Raw genomic sequence first — 17,171 nt, 5'->3', positions numbered from 1 at the left:
TGAACGCAGTAGGAAAATAGAACTTTAATCTCTCTGACTCCGCTGTTAATTCAGTATCGCATTCATTCGTGCACATGGACATTTTTTTTAAAAGTCAAGTTTCACAGAGTGCCATCATTTGTAGAAGACGAGAAAAGAGGACATTGTTATGTATCCGGGTTTCTGCGACGGATGCGGATCCTGCCCGTCGAACAAGCTGAAGTAGATGACTGTGTTGGATTCAGATCCACTCAAGTCCAACTGCAAGGGGTCAGAAACAGGGAAAGGTTTCCCCACACTGTAATCAGAACATGACTGAAGTAATGTTTTCAATCTCAGAGAATCATTGCTAAGAATGAAAAACTAAAAAAAAGGACATCTTGAAAGAGCAGGTGCCATCACAAGTCAGAATGTTTCTCTCATGACAGCCAAAAGATTTAAAGGCATCAATTCACTACTTCCGTCCATTTATTATCTATTCTGCTTTATCCTTTAAGAGTTGCGGGCAAATCCCAGCTGACATCGGACGAGAGGCGGGTTTCACCCTGGACAGATCACCAGACCATCACAGGGCCGACATTTACAGACAAAACACAACCTCGGGCAATTTAGAGTCCCCAGTCAACCTAAAAGCTGCGTGACTTTGACCTGTGGGAGGAAGGTGGAGAACCCGGAGAGAAACCCATGCAGACACGGGGGGGAACATGTACAAACTCCACACAGGAAGGCTCCAGCTCGCCACCACGTACTAACCTAGAACCTGCATAAATATAACTATACTAATTCATATTTTGCCCATAACAAGAACTGAAAGAGCTTATCACTATGTGCAGTAACGGGGTGGTAAAACATCATAAAAAGAAAAGTTCATTGCATCGTCCAAAATTTGGTTTTCGCAACCAACACTCCTAAAAAATTGAGATATTCAATTTATTATCGAATGAAATGAACAATCACAGCCAATTATTTTTGAAGGGAGAAACAGGAGACAAGAAGTATTTGGAGCTTTTGCTTAAAAAAATGACCTAAAACATTAATCAACTATCAGAATTGTTGCAGATTTTTATTCTGGCGAGAGACTGATCGCTTGATCAACTTTAGCCATTCAGAACAACTATAAAAGCCAACAACACAGTTCTGCGTCACCCTCATTCTGCTTATTAAATCTATACAGCCAATGCTTGTGAGATCAATAAACAGATCATAGAAGGAAACTGAAACACGAGCCATGTGGATTGTTTGGGCGACAGTTAAATCCACAAGTAAATCGGACTTCAGGACGAGAAAAATTGCGGCACATGACTGAAAACCGGAGAGGAAGACGTCAGGAGTTTACATGATCGCATCAAGAGTCTTTATGCTCAATGAGTCACTTCAGAATAATTACCGCTCCATAATTCTAATTGCCTTGCTTCACTCTGATGCTTTACTCCAGCACGACCTCGATGTCTTGTAAATCTACTGGAGGAACAGAGACTCACTGGCTTTAAACTTCACATTTGTTTGTTTGCGCCAAAAGAAGCATCTACTGTTTCAATCAAACGAGAAGTAACTTATTTCTCGCTGTACAACATCTGTGTAAAAGGACCATGCTGTGGTTTTACAACTTTCAGACAATTACCTAGTTTTCTCCAAAGCCACGTCTTATTAGATTTGTTTCCTAATTTTTTCTTTATCACAGTCTCTTCACTTTATCGCCGTGTTACGTTAGATATGGTGAACAGCGAAGCTGATATATTTATCCAGCATAACCATTAGCATTAATATGAAGTCGAAGCGTTTCAATCATAAATAGACTGTACAGTATTCGAAGATGGATGACCTGACAGCTTGCACAAGTAAAGCCAGAACATCTGGATTGCCCTCTGGTGGATGGCTGCAGTATATTTCATAAACCCTGCCTCCTTCATGTAAGCAGATGGGATGTGGCTAAAAGCCAAAATATATCTGCACAGTAGGTCCCGAGGATATTATGTAAGGTGCCTTGAGACGATGTATATTGTAATTTGGCGCTACATAAATAAAAACGAATTGAATTGAATATGCTCAACCGATCGCAAATCAATCTCAGCTGTCAATCATGATGTTTCACCCCATTTTATAGCATCAAGTAACTAATCAAAACCAAACTTATCAGAAACATCAACACTTGAACATACATCAGAGTGAAGAAAGACCTAAAACACTAGAAACAATCTTTGTGAATTAATCTGTACTTTAGTTTGGTCCATGTCCCATCCGCTAACATGGAAGAGGCATGGTTTATGACCTATACTGCAGCCAGCCACCAGGGGGTGATCTAGATGATTCAGCTTCACTTTTGAGGAGCAGTCATATCTTCCATCTTTATATACTGTGCAGTCTATGGTTGCATCGTGGAAGGTTGTTGCTGGGACGACAGACCTGTTTGGTGATATCTATCCTCCAGGGGTTGACCTGTAGTCCGTCACACCAGCCTCCTCTGCCGTACAGCCACGTGCCGTGCTCGTTTGGCACTGCCCCCTCTTTCACTCGCATGGCACAGCCCAGAGCTGTTCCTGATGGGTCCCAACATGACCCCAGAGAAAAAGGGCAATAATTTAATCAGTGACTCTGTGTTTATTCCCTATCCTTGATCAACAGCAAATGAAATGACATCAAGTAGAGTTAAGTAAATCGTTAAGCAAAAATGTCAAACGTCAGCCTCTGAAAAGTGAGGATTTCTAGAAAATGCCTGTTTGATACGTTTGTTTTTAAGCTGCTGAACAAGACATCAAGTCAGGCTCTGTGAATTTGTGACAAACATTTTCACTTTTTTCTGACGTCAATATAATAAAGATTGATAATTGATAAATTGAAAAAGGCAAGGTTGCGTGATGTGATCGGAGAAGAAATGTTAAGAAATTTGACCTTTCCTCACCTGCAGAATCGAATATGCGTGTGTTGTTGAACACGGCGTTCATTAAGAAGTGGTGCGAGGTGACGCAAAATTCTCCGCAGCCGTTCTCGTCGCTGCCGTGACCCGTGATGACGGCGAACAACTCCACCTGAGAACGGACACAAGGCTGCTGAGACGCTCAACACACTGGAGGGGACTGCACGCGTTCAGTGATTGTCGTCGGATGGATGCGTTACCTTTCCGGCTGAGGCTGGGACGGAGAATTTGATTGGCTGGTATCTCTTGTTGTAGTTCTTGTCGAAGGTCCCGCCGCTGTACAGTGACATCACTCTGAAGGGGTGATAACCTGTGACACCAGACATATATTTTTTTCTGAAGGTGTGATAACATGTGACACCAGACATATGTTGTTTTTTTTTTTTAAATGTTCTGATTGAAATTATTGTGGATTCAAAATTTAATTACTATTTATGTAAGTCTTTTTCTACACCTTATGTACAGATTTCATATCTCAGTACAAGTGACATAATTGTATCTATTGATGCGGGAGTTGGAAATTAATTTAATATGTAGTTAGTTTAATGCAGACGATGGTGGTAAAAGAGATGCAGTAGTTTAGTTTACCTACAGTATGTGCCTTTTGTTATTTTATATGAATTGCTTTTTTATTTCTTAAACATTTTTTTTATCACATACGTGGTTGGTTTAATGACATTCTTATTTAAATTGTAGATCAGCGATGGTTACTTTACAGCTTCTCGAAAAATGGTTCTAATTTGTTCATTTTAATGTTAGATTTTATCCAATTCACAGAATTTGTAAATAAATATACAAGTTTGTTGTTAGGTTTATTGGTGTTTACAGTGTGTCAACAGTGAAAGGTCTGCAATATCATCTGGCAAAAAATTTGCACATGACCAAATCACATTACAGAATCGGCCAAATTGTCACTTCTCAAATCTAAAGCACATGATTGCATGTCTCAAAAAAAAACCTTTGTATCCAATCTCGCTCTTTTTTTTAATTCTAGGAAACTGTGAGTGTCATCCGTCCAAATGTGTTCCAGTAATTATTTACAGACAGACTCTTCCTTCCTGCAGAGAAATTCCAGCATTCTGCTTTTGAAAAAAAAAATCGTCAGAAAAGGTTCTGGGAAGTTGTTTCTTCAGTCGCAGCTCTCCATTCTCACAGAGGGAGAGTTTAGATCCGAGCACGAAATTTCCTCTGAGTTGACACAACTCAAGAGGGGGAAAAAAATCACATAGCTTCGACTGTAAGTGAAGTGAGGCACACAGTCTTATTATAATAATAATGGGTTACTTTGCATAGTTCGGTACAAGGGTCTTAACTCAGTGCTGAGTATGTGTTAAATGTTGCAATGCTGTAGTTGAAGAGATGATGAGAAAACTTTATACTACTGTAACTAGGAAACAGAAACGTGAGAAACATTGTTGGGTACTAATTATGGTTTTGCTGAAACCTCTGTGACTGCACAATGTTTTAGGACCACATTTAGGGAAAAAAATTAAAGTAAGACTTCAAGAATAAAGTCGTAATATTTTGAGGATAAAGTCGTAAATTTATGTGGAAAAAATTCTTGATATTAGCAATTCCTGTTTGCAACGTAACCATGGATGCGGAGACAGCTGTCACTGGATTAGTGTTATCCTGACGGAAACTTAAAAACGTGATGATTCCCAAGCAAGTGCTTTCAGTTCTAAGAAGATTTTTGAATGTTTAATGCACCGACACGAGATAATGACATTTTCTGAAAGTGTAGGTCACACTGAATCTATTATTAGGTCTATTATATCTGTATTTATTATATTTGACAGACTTATGACTTCTTGACCACAAACAGCAGATGACTGCATTGCCCAAACGACACAACCTGCTCAGTGCACCCACAAACGGCGGTCACCTGTCTGGTTGCTGACGCTGAATCTGAGATTTAGGGAGGCGATCCACGGCATCGCCCAAGGCACCGTCTTCATGGTGAAGGTGCATTTGTTGCCGTCCAGCAGGGGCAGGAGGGGCGACACGTCTGTGCACCAGTGCCCGGTGCCTCTGTCAAAAATAATCATATAATTTATATCAGCTAAAATAACAAGATTCAAGTTTTTCAAATCTTTACAGCTATTCACTGTCACCGTGTGGAATAAGGGCTGGTTAGTACAAATTATACTAAAACTATTGTTCTCTTTTATTTATCTTAATTTTTTTTTTGAAAATAGACGAAAAAAGTCTCACATTTTTATTTAAATTCTTTAAAGCCTTACATTTACATAATGGGTTATCAGCATGCACATATATTATCATAATCCTCTACGTCGACCTCGGACCTGCGGAAGGCGGTGATCCATCGGCCCAGCTCCATGTTGCAGTGGGGGCTGAGGTGGTCGCAGCAGACGAACAGCTGCACCGTGTGATCCCACTGAGCGCAGGACGAGTCTCTCCTGCCGGGACAGGACAGGGACGCATCCAGCTCCAGCGTGTCAAAGTCCGACGAGCCTGCAGACACACGCAGCGTTCTGATGTCAGGATCATTGAAAATACTAAAGGGGAATGTTTCTCAGAGCAGCATCGAGCTGTTTGGGATGGATTACATCATCGTGGTTGGATTGGACCAAGATCTGATTCTCTCATTTTAGGGGCCTTTTCCAAGGTTTCTTTTTCTTTTCTTTTTTTCTCTTTAGAAAATAAGACACAACTAGAGCATGACGTCGTGTGCAGTTTTTCAAACTGCTAGCAGTGTCAAGCGGGCCCTCGCTTAAGTGTGATCAAAATAAAAATATTTTGATCACTTTTCATCACAAAGGTCTTTAGATGACAGCAACCGAATATGGAGTTGCTGTGATTAATTCTGTAGGAGGAGCAACTTTGTAGGGGGCCATAGACGCATTTTGCCACGCCAATGCTGAAGCTTAATTTTACACAAACTATATCCCATTTCTGGCAAGTGTGCAAAGTGTGAAGGCAGTGAAAATTGAGGCCTACGAGCGCGGGGCAAATAATAATAATAATCCTTACAAATACAAGAGGCCCTTCGCCAGCCTCCTTCTGATCGGCACTCGGGCCCTAACTAGTGAGACACACTTACTAGAAAACATAAAGGGTGGGCTGCAACAATGACAGTGAGTTAAGATCCATACGAACAAGTAAGCAGACAAACAAAAAGAAAAACATTAAAATGAATACAAAACAAATTTAAATTAAAAAAAAAATATAATAATAATGATGGTTCTGCGCATGTAGGTGTGAATGTGGGCGCGTCAGTAGGGAAATCAGGATGACGGAAATGATGAAGTAGTAAAGAAAGTGAAAATGAAGACAGACAAAGGAATAAATAAATGAAGTAATTTGGAGAGTGGTAACTATGCATATAACACAACTAAGAAACACATTCCATGTTCACATCAAAACAATACTGATGATGAATAGTATGAAATGGACGATAAGTGCAAAGTATTGACTGTCAGCACAAAATACTGACATTTCAAAACCCCATATCTATCTCTCTCTCACACACACACACACACACACACACACACACACACACACACACACACACACACACACACACACACACACACACACACACACACACACACACACACACACACACACACACACACACACACACACACACACACACACACACACACACACACACAGAGCTGATGACGTTACCTAAAGGGAGGTCGACTGTAGCCACTGCGCCTTTGTCCCCCTGCATCTGGACTTTGTCGAAGACAGAAACAACAGTGGCAGGACTTTGAAGTTTCAGCTGCAGATCTGCATAGAAATCAAACCTGGGGAGGGAAACAAGATCGATGCAAAGAACAAACATGTAAACTGCCACAGTGAGTCTGAGGGGAGGTTATTGAGATAATCTATACAGCACACATTGTTCAAATAATCAATATGATTACCTCCGCAAAGGAGGTCATGTGATTGGTTCAGTTTGTCTATTTGTATGTTTGTTGGCAGGATTACTCAAACATTTATGGATGGATTTGTATGGAAATGTCTTGACAGACAGATAGATGGTAAATGGACTGTATTTATATAGCGCTTTTCTAGTCCTATTGACCACTCAAAGAGCTTTACAGCACAAGTCACATTCACACATTCATACAGCGCTTTTTTTTCTATCACATTAATACACATTCATGCACTGCCGGAAGAGCCGCCAGAGGCGTTAAGTGTCTTGCCCAAGGACACATCGTCATGCAGACTGGGGGAAGCTGGGATCGAACCACCGACATTCGGGTTGGCGGACAACCGACCCTATTCCCTGAGCCATAAATAGATAGGTAGGAATGAAAATGTCATGATAGATAGCTAGAGGACTTTTGAATTTTGGGAAGGATCCACATCACGAGGGGGATGGCTCAGCCTTGGTGGAGGTCTATTATTTTGAAATTTTGAGATCTTTCTTCTCCTTTACCAACATGTAATTAATTTGTGTTGCTTGAGTATTGAGGAAGTTTGACTTTGATGAGCTTATTTATTTTTAATGTGCGAAATAAAGAATCTCAGTCAATCAAGGTGGAGGCAAAGAGGAACCTGTGTTTTTATAGATCACAACCTTTGCGTGGGCAGTGGCGTGCGCACGTTTCCAGCCCCGTTTTGTGCGTACGCCACGTTTATAAATGAGACCCCTGGACTTTCCCCTCAGGGAATAATGTGCATTCTAGAGATCATCTCTATTTGAAGGAAGAGGGGAGAGTACAACTGCACTGTGTAAACATTAGGAGGACACTGTTCCCAGAATATGTCTTGATCATTTGGTCTTTCCAAAATAAAAGAATAATATTTACTCCTCTGCGTTTATCTTATTTAAATGCATAAATGTTAAGAGACCAAAAGAAAGAAATTGGAGCTTTGTGAAAATACACACTGAAATGCAACTCAATACAGCAGCCCTGCAGTAAAGCTCATAGTGACAGATAGATTAGACGTGTTTAGATAAAATTAGCCTTAGTCGCGTCTCTTCTGCACGTCAGACGTTCGCTCGTGTTCTCACCACTGCGCCTGCCAGTTGATGAAGCTGAACGTGGGGTAGAGAAACCAGCCCATCTCAGCCAGCGTCCCCTGTTGGTCTATACTGACGAAGAAGTTTGGGAATGGGGTTGTCTGGAAGTTCACGTCGACGTCCTGTCCAAACCTACAAAACAAACGTCATACTTTCAAAAGACAGCAACACAGAATCTAAATCTATTTATCTAATATACATTTATAATAAATTACAATACTTTAAATCACCTTGAATATCTTATTACCAGATCAAATAAACTGATGAAGTCTGTTCTCAAGAGACTTGGATTATCTGGGGAGATAATACTTTTCCCTTAAAGAGTATTAGTGATGGCTCGCTGTTTTAACCTTCTAAAGGAACAGCTAATCTATGTAAGGGAAAGTTAAGCATCAACGTCTGGCCGCTTTTAATCCTTAAAGTGGGCCGGTCTCACCGCAGCGCCTGAGCAACCGAAGGCTCCAGATGCACCATGCCAGCTGGGATGTCCAGTGGCGAATAACATTCATCGTCGACGCAGTTCATGTCCTGGATCGGGTTACCGGGCCGGGCATGGACAAGGACACCGGAGGCGTTGGATTTGGCCATGTTCTGCACCTGGAAGTGAGAACAGCAACGAGGGCCTGATGGTGATGAATTCATATGCAGTCAAAGTCAACGCTGAGCGTTTTAAAATACAGGAGTCATCCTGCCCCTCCAGCACCGACAAATCTCTACTGTCTGTGTAAATGACATGTTCATAAAATAACTGTGTCTTAGGGGAAACGGAGGAAACAACAGAATTAGGAGCAACACTTATAAAACTGTCCAAAGATAATCAAAGAGACCTGGATGATCCTTTTGCTGAAGAAAAATAATAAGTAGTTGGTTATGTAAGGTATATGGAGTCAGATTAAATTTGCTGAAGCAATTAGTCCATGAATCAATTTGGTGATTGACAGAAAATGAATCAACATTTTTGATGAAAGTGACAAATATTCACTTCTAGCTTCTCAAAAATTAGGATTTGTGTTCTATCATTTCTCCCTCATTTATTATATATGAAATAATCATTTATTATCAGAGAAAAATAATTTATCTTTGGATTTTATACTGTTTGAAGACAATACGTTTGACATTTCATACACTAAAATACTAATAATTAACAAAGATAATATATTCATCAATAATGAAATTTGGGCAGCAATTTTCCACATCAAACACAAAATTTCTAATATTTGTTCGTTACAGCCTCTGAGAGCAAACAAAATCTTTTGGGGTTTTGGGTGATTAGTTGGAAAAAACAAGACATTTAAAGATGTAAACTTTATCTATTTTTCTATTAATTGAGATAATTCTCAGTAGATTAATTAATAATTAAAATCATCATTAGTTGCTGCCCTAAAAACCTGAATGTATTGTCTGTGTAAATTACATCAAGGACATGATATTTTCCAGAGAAAATCTTTCATAAAAAAATATCTGTAGTTAACATGCCTAGTATACGAACTTTTGAAAAAAATGATAAAAATAAAAAGTATAGTAAATAATTGTTGCTGGATATTATTTTGTTGAACCTCAGGGATGTCGTCTGTGAAACACAAGTGAACAAGACGCAGCACACTTCATTTCCAGTGACATTCACAGACCTTGGTGAAGAAGGAGCAGCTGCCCTCTGACACCCAGGCCACAGCGCCTGCCACAGACGGGGAGGGATCACATCCGCTTCCAGCGTCTGCCAGCCGGTACGTCCTCTGATCCCAACGCGCCGTGAGCCAGTCGTACCTGGCATCTAGTCGCTTGACAATTATTGGCATGTTCCACCCTGTCAGGAAGGAGAAATAACAATTACAAGACCACAAAGAGCTAACTGTACTTACCGTTGTTAAGGACACAGTTTCCACATAAAACAGGCACCGTCGTCACACTCAAATATACACTGTTACCTACAAAATTGGAAACGTTACAAATATATTGGTATTTCACGGATTAGAAATCGATTGCCACCATTTTACCATGAAATTCTGGGTATCAGTTTAAATATTAACAATCCCATCAAGCCTTCAATGTGATATTGCTGTTTGTTAGTGGTTAGGGATGAAGGCAGAGCAGCTGGGCTTAAAGTACAGCATACGTTCAGACAGCCAGAATTTAGTTTTTAATATACGGAAAAATGTGTCACCCTAAGGTGACACTAAGGAAGATTTTTGTTATGAAAATTTAATACAAAAATTGCACAAAATTTCTTTTGTACATTGTGTAGATTCCATTCCATGCCAACAAAAGTATTTTCGTCACCAAGTTAACGTGGGCAGAGAGTAGGAATGTAGATAGGTAGATAGGTAGGTAGGTAGATAGGTAGATAGGTAGGTAAGTAGGTAGGTAGGTAGGTAGATAGGTAGGTAGGTAGATAGGTAGATAGGTAGGTAGGTAGATAGGCATGTAGATAGGTAGATAGGTAGGTAGGAATGTAGATAGGTAGGAAGGTAGATAGGTAGGTAGGTAGGTAGGTAGATAGGTAGATAGGTAGATAGGTAGATAGGCATGTAGATAGGTAGATAGGTAGGTAGGTAGGTAGACAGATAGGTAGATAGGTAGATAGGAATGTAGATAGGTAGGTAGGTAGGTAGTTAGATAGTTAGGTAGGTAGATAGGTAGATAGGCATGTAGATAGGTAGATAGGTAGGTAGGAATGTAGATAGGTAGGTAGTTAGATAGGTAGGTAGGTAGATAGGCAGGTAGGTGAAGGTAGTCAGATTGGTAGATACTTTATTGACCCGGAGGGAAATTAAAAAAAAAAAAAAACGTTTAGAAAAAAGACAGAAAAGTGAAGTTGGGATATTTTGCCATTTTGTCATAAAAATGCGTCTAACGCAGGTTTAATATTAGATTTTATAGAGTATTTTTTGTGGTGGTATTACATTTGATGTACATTTGGGCAAAATACCACAATGATTCAAACAGCAGAGAAACCAGGTACTAACATCTGCCCAACTACTTTCGTCTCCGCTAAACAGGGTGACAACAGGTGGTGACGGAACCTCGTCGGTCTGACGCACGCTGAGTCTGCGTTCTTACCCTCGGAGGTGAAAACGGCCTGAGAGAGGCCGCAGTTGTGTCCCGTGCAGCCCCAGTAGTAGAGCACATTGGGGATCCAGTTACCCAGAGCGAAGACCGGCACCGGAGAGAAGTGAAGCCTGGACAGAACCTCCTTCTTCCTGCAGACAAGTGACAGAGGTTACACACACACACACACACACACACACACACACACACACACACACACACACACAGAACCGTAAGGAAGTTTTTCGTTCACATTTTATGTCGATAATCCCAACATGTCACTCAACTGACCGTCCAGCAGCATAGAATCATTTTTTGGATGATTGTCAAAATATGGTGAAATGCGGATGATTGAGCTACTGCCAGACTCTTTGAAAGGTGTTTGAACACCTTACAAACAGTAAATTAATCGCAGACACTAAAAATTCAAAACAAATGTTTGTTTTATCCGAAATTATTTTGGTTGTATACTATTTAAACTAGAAATTTAAACAAAAAAATTACTAATAAAAAAGTCAAAGATTAATAATTTTGTTTTAACATGCCAAAAAAAGTTATGTAACAATTCCAATAAAAAATTCCCTGGGCTCAAAGGCATGTCTTCATATTCAAAAAGGCCCTAAATCCAAATAATTAATGTTTTTAATGATCAAAAAAAGAGAGGCTGGAACCTGTGAATGTTTGATATTTTGCATGACGAATGATAAAACTATCAACCAATTATCAATATAGTTCTGTTTTTTGTTGTTGTAGTTGATCAACTAATAATTTATTTACATATTTTTGTCAGGAGTCGGAGAAAAATATTCACCATTACATACACTGCTACAGAGATCTGGTCCCTAGTTTGAACTATTTAACAGCAGTTATAGTAAAATGCTGCAAATATAAGTGACAGGAGTATGTTATTCTGCATGATTACTGAGCTACTTTAATTTTGGATCCTTTGACAAGAGCTTATTGATAATGATTTTGGACTCTTACTTCAGTGGGAGTACCTCTGCTCTTGAATAAATGATCTGAACATTTCTTAAAAACTTCTCAATCTATAAAGAGGAAAAACCAGCAGGTTTGTCACATGATGTTGGACTTTTTTTTTTTTTTTTTTTAAGATGGGCACTGGTAGAATTGGAGCCCTGCATCTCCTCCGGTCACCTGTGCATGGCGGCCCGCTGCAGCTGCTCCCTCATCCACAGAGCATCACTGACCGCGGAGTCGTCCAGGGACAGGAAGAGAACCCGTGCGCTGTCCGGCAGCTCCTGCACCAGGCCGGCCAGGGACGACTCCGAGCTCCACAGACACTCCAGGAAGCCGGACTTGTTGGTGAAGGCGTGGATGACCACAGATCCCCGCAGAGCTCCGGGCTGGTACGAAAACTCCCCGTCCAGAGTTGGGACTTTGAACGCGGCCGCGGGGTCTCCCGGCTCGGGCCCGGCGGCGATTCGCGGAGCGAAGGATTTCCTGGATCCCAGAGAGAGCGTGTTGTCTCGGCACTCCGAGACCGGCTCCTCATCTTCGGCCAGTGTCGTCTGTCGCCTCGATCTGCCCGCGGCTCGGGTCACATGAGCAGTCACCACAACAAGGAACCACAGCAGCAAGGAGTATGAACGCAACACTGCCATGTTCCCGTTGACAACCAGTGACCGTGAACGCAGCACAAATGGGAAAGTGCGAGCATTTGTCTTTACAGAGTTTGGGTGGATTTTAAAGATCCACTCTTCTCTCTCGCAAGCGTTTTCACGGACTTCCTAAATTCGTTTCCTATTATTTGAGTCGGGGGCAGGCCGAGTTGACGTCTACGGCGGCCATGCTGGGACATCCTGCTTGAAAAAAAAAGAGGCGCAATCCGCACAGTGATGACAGCTCGAAAACGGTATTTTCATTGGTTGCAAAAAACATGACATGCCCACCTGGCACCAACCAGCGCTCCAGAGCGTGAACTCTTTACAACAATGATTAGTTGATTAACTGATTGACATAAACAATAATAGGATAAGTATCAAGATAAAAATACTAGGTCAAGTTTATTTATAAGGCACATTTAAAACAACAGTTGACCAAAGTGCTGTATAATGAGAAACATGGAGAGAAGCAGAGGAATTGAATTCAATTGTATTACAATTTTTTTTTTTTTAAACACGCAGGGAAGTATAAGGCAAGATTAGATAAACATATAGCTGCAAGCGGTGATTGGAGGGTTCAAATTCTCTGCCATTCGTCCCCCCTTCATGGAATGTAAACCAAACTCGGTGAGTATGTTCAACGGGTGGTGTGACAGGTGGCCAGTGAGTTTTGTCACGATAAGTCAAAGGCATATCGAGTTATTAGCATTTATAAAACGGGTAGCTCAAATCGAGCGATCTGATTAGTTCATAACCTTGGTATATTGAGCATATACCACGGCTATGATGTCGAATCAGTTTGCACATGTATCACTCTGCGACTGAGGAAGTAACAACGTAAGCAGACGTGAGTAGCGACGGAGCGATGTCGGCGAACCCAGCTGTCGTCTCGTAGCCGTTTTTGAGGAACGCTACAGTGTGTTGCATAGCAACCACCGTGCACTGTGCAAGCAGCCAGGAGGGACAACTTTTTTGTATTTGTTAAAAAAAATGCTTTTTGAAGAAAAATCCAAATTGATTAGCTCACAATTTTGTCACCTGGCACGTTAGTGATTCATAGGTTTTTTGTGGAGCACATTGAATTTGACATGTGTGGCAAATTTCAGTCAAAGTCAATTGGAGTCATGTTGTGAGGGGCGTGGTCTTTCCCAAATTTTATTTGGGGGGCCTTTGTTACAGCGCCACCATGTGGCCAATTTGGATACGTAGGGTTTTAGGAGCCAACACACATAATTTTCATAGTTATTGAGCAAAGTTTCGTTCTTGGCTTATTCCCTCTCACTGGAATTTTAGGTGCGGCGGAAAGAGTATAATAATGAGTTTTATGGACCAAAACAAAAACACAAAACGAAAATAGACATTTTACTTAATTAATTAAGTATTTTACTGAAGGATCTGAACACCTCTATTTCCACATCTGGACTCAGATGTACTGGACTTACATACACACCTCAACTAATATTTTGCTGTAAATGAAAACAGCCTCCAGTTCAGCCTGTTTTGGAAATAAACTTCCTCTTGCAGCCTTGTTGTGAGGCTGACAATATAAACACTTTGCAGAGGACCAGTGTCCATCCAAGTCCTGTATGATCTTCCCACGGTCCTTGCGCTTGATACATAAACAAATTGTAACATAATTTCATAAACAACGCCCTGTGACTCACAGAATAATTGCCGGAGACGAGCATCGACCCAGACCATCCACTTCCAGGTGTGCGCAAAAGCGCAAAATGAGCGTTGAAGGATCCCCGTGGCGCAATGGCGCATCGTCAGAGAAGACGCGCATGTCGTTCTTTCTCTCTCGACATTTAAAAAAAATCCAGCAGAGACGCGAAGACTGCCTGCACACATATTGTTCTTACCGACTGTTACTCAGGTTAAAAAGGATTCGGCCATTTAATAATTTGATGCGGAGGCATTTGGTTGAAATTACGCACGATTTGCAACCATGGAGATAGTCAAACTCGTTCTGATACTTGTGCTGCTTGTCACGAAGGTTTTCTGTCAAGAAGTGGATGTTGACAACTGGAGAGAAAGACGAGAAGAGGTAAGACTCTAACATTTGTGTTTGTATTAGAATTTACCACGAATGAAAATGGGTTCAAATATATTGCCAGAAAGATTTTGGGATGGTAAAGTCACTGAAACACAAAATTACTAACAATTATTGTCTTTTCGGTTTAAAAGCTCTTTATATATATATTTCTTTGACTCTTTAATTTGAACACAAACATTAGTAATATGAATTCTCTATCTTTGCACTCTGTCTGTTTCACACAAGAACAAATGGCCAAACTCTAATGTAATTCAAGATATAGTGAGAATGATCAGAAAGCCAGGACTGCGCCAGTACCCCGGACTCATGGGGAAGAAAGACTCTGGTAGGGATATTTAAATAAACATTTTTTCTTTGTTCAGCTCTCAGATCACTGATTAATTTCCTCCCTCCAAACAGCAAAGGTACAGACAGCACGTAAACGTAAGTATTATTGTCATTTTCCGTCCTTTAAAAATATATATTTTTCATTAAGTTGCATTTGAACATAAGTTGGACTTTTCATTTCATTCCCAGGACACAAATTTCAAACCTTTGTGGGTCTGATGGGGAAAAGAAGCTTTGAGGATCAAGGTATGATTTTCTTGTCTAGCTGCCACATAAAATAAATAAAAAGTCTCGTGTCAGTGGAAACCTGCCTGGTAACAGCTGACTTTCACCCCTGCAGAGGCCCCGAGAGCCGCGCAGAGGACTGAAGATTACTGAGGAAAAATAATATTTGTTTTCCTGCTTTGTTTTATTTAAGATTGACAGCAAAAAGTTTTTATTTTGTCCTCCCACTGTCATTGTTTCATAAAAAATATCACGTGTAATAATAGTTAAGACTGTGAGCAACAAGTGACATCTAGTGGCGGAATTAATGTAGTGAAAAACGTAATAGTTCAATGATACATAAATTGTGATGTCAAATAACCATTAGACAATTTTTCCACAATAAAATCATCTCACTACTCAATATCATCACAGGTTTATTAAGTGACTTTGTACAATACAAATGAAAAATAAAATTAAAAATACAGAGATGGGAGTACATAGCCAAAGCAAACTGCGGTGTCGACACTTTATTTCCCTCTGATCACTTTTCCGCAGTGATTAAATATTGTTTTTCTCTTTCCAACACGACCCGGATCACTGTCACTTGTCAAAGTGTGTGTAATTCTTTTTTCCCCCGAAACAGTGGACGCTGCTGTCAAGTCTCTGAAAGTTTTCTGAACATACAAAAGAAGTTATTACTTCAGCTGGCTCGGTAAATATATAAAAATAAACTAAAGTGAAATATAACACTTATGAAATTATAAATGGTGGTCAAAGGCTAGTGGAGATAGCGAAATGCAGGATAAAGAAAGTGTAACAAAAAAGACAAAAGAAGAAGCTTTAGCCATTTAAAAAGAATGTCAATTAAAAAAGGCCCAAGGTGCATTTTCCAAAATGTTTTTCTGTTCACACCGTTTCATCTTAGGCTAATGGTTTATCAGGTACACACACACAAAAAAAAAGGATTAATTAATGCCTTGTCTTCTTCAGTGTCGAAGATCAGGTTAACGTTCATATACTGTTTCTGTCATTTTTATCCTGTAAACAAATAGAATTCACCATAACTTGATTGTACAACATTCAGACGTGACTCATGGGTATTTTTTTTGTCTTAACTCTCCATGAAACTCTACCCATCAGTCATTTAAAAGCAACCTTGGGGGGGGGGGAGCAATATTCAGTTATAACAACAGTAATAATAACATCAATAATAATTTTAATAATTAAAATAATAATATGGGTTTGGCCTTACTAAAATGGGGATTGTTTTATTCGGCTGTTAAGGTAAACACATTCTTTGATTATGAGTCCCGAGGCAGTGGGGGGTTTCGGTGGTGGCGGTTCCCCCCCATGTATCCACAAACACCCCCAGTGCCCCCTCTAGTGGGTGGGAGCAGGACCACAGCTGTGCTGGCAGAGGAGGAGGAGGAGGAGGAGGAGGAGGAGGAAGAGGAGTAGGAGGGGGGTGTCAGCACCGCACACTGGTGTCCTGACCGGCAACGTTGGCAAAAAAAGTAACTGGAGTTGGGTTGGTCCTGCCGACTGTCTCTAGAAGATCTTGCCTTTCTTTTTGTTCTTTTCCAGGGTCCTGCAGAAGAGGAAATATCATTTGTTGCTAAAACAAGATCATATTATTTAAACAGGGACAAAATTCTAGTCATACAGAAACAGAAGTGGTGGTCAACAAAATGCAACGACTCACTCCCCCTCTCTCATCCCCTTGGGCACACAACTAGGGATGCACCGAATGTTCGACCACTGAAATTTTTACAAAAAAAAAAAAGCAGTTTCGGTTTCCGGCAGAATAAGTGGAAAACAGAATAATTTTTACTGAACAATGTTTTTAATAACACGACCAAAAAGCTTTTTTTTATTTTGTTCTATTTAATTATTTTCAGATATTGTGTGCTTTGCTGAAATAATATCTACTGGAATGTAAAAAAAAGGTTCAGTGTTATATAAATATTTATAAATTGTACTTTTGTAAATGCCACCCCCCCCCCCAAATTAAAACAAATT

At 40.3% G+C, this 17,171-nt stretch overlaps 3 protein-coding genes across 9 annotated transcripts in view; 1 reads left to right on the top strand and 2 right to left on the bottom strand.

Annotated features, from left to right (window-relative positions):
* Window positions 1–4: 4 nt before the first annotated feature.
* On the bottom strand, window positions 5–12,726 carry si:dkey-256h2.1 (uncharacterized protein LOC337520 homolog). Of its 2 annotated transcripts, none has more exons than XM_035609083.2 (12): window positions 12,096–12,724; window positions 10,953–11,092; window positions 9,524–9,699; window positions 8,332–8,492; window positions 7,887–8,027; window positions 6,548–6,669; window positions 5,200–5,368; window positions 4,779–4,924; window positions 3,094–3,203; window positions 2,879–3,005; window positions 2,383–2,516; window positions 5–240 (listed from the first exon to the last, which is right to left on the bottom strand). In XM_035609083.2, exons 1-12 carry the CDS (start codon window positions 12,560–12,562, stop codon window positions 115–117), a joined length of 2,019 nt encoding a protein of 672 aa, XP_035464976.1. In that variant the 5' UTR covers window positions 12,563–12,724; the 3' UTR covers window positions 5–114. The 2 variants fall into 2 exon arrangements, with proteins under 2 accessions (XP_035464976.1, XP_035464977.1); XM_035609084.2 differs by having other exon boundaries at window positions 179–277; window positions 12,096–12,726.
* LOC118285425 (protachykinin) lies at window positions 12,675–16,342 on the top strand. Of its 3 annotated transcripts, XM_035609093.2 has the most exons (7): window positions 12,675–12,813; window positions 13,085–13,189; window positions 14,559–14,609; window positions 14,844–14,943; window positions 15,018–15,041; window positions 15,135–15,191; window positions 15,286–16,342. In XM_035609093.2, exons 2-7 carry the CDS (start codon window positions 13,169–13,171, stop codon window positions 15,321–15,323), a joined length of 291 nt encoding a protein of 96 aa, XP_035464986.1. In that variant the 5' UTR covers window positions 12,675–12,813; window positions 13,085–13,168; the 3' UTR covers window positions 15,324–16,342. The 3 variants fall into 3 exon arrangements, with proteins under 3 accessions (XP_035464986.1, XP_035464987.1, XP_035464985.1); XM_035609094.2 differs by lacking the exon at window positions 12,675–12,813 and having other exon boundaries at window positions 12,823–13,189; XM_035609092.2 differs by lacking the exons at window positions 12,675–12,813; window positions 13,085–13,189 and having other exon boundaries at window positions 13,202–14,609.
* Window positions 15,574–17,171, bottom strand: part of sept7b (septin 7b) — an 18,679-nt gene continuing 17,081 nt past the window's right edge. For all 4 annotated transcript variants that reach the window (XM_035609088.2, XM_035609089.2, XM_035609090.2 and 1 more), the window contains exon 15: window positions 15,574–16,740. In XM_035609088.2, the coding sequence (XP_035464981.1) occupies window positions 16,701–16,740 (40 nt within the window). In that variant the 3' untranslated portion in view covers window positions 15,574–16,700. The remainder of the gene's footprint in view (window positions 16,741–17,171) is intronic.

Source organism: Scophthalmus maximus, chromosome 20 (assembly GCF_022379125.1).
Source record: "Scophthalmus maximus strain ysfricsl-2021 chromosome 20, ASM2237912v1, whole genome shotgun sequence".
Classification (NCBI taxonomy): domain Eukaryota; kingdom Metazoa; phylum Chordata; class Actinopteri; order Pleuronectiformes; family Scophthalmidae; genus Scophthalmus; species Scophthalmus maximus.
Note: the sequence above shows the minus strand (reverse complement) of the source record. Positions and strands in the feature narration are given on the sequence as shown.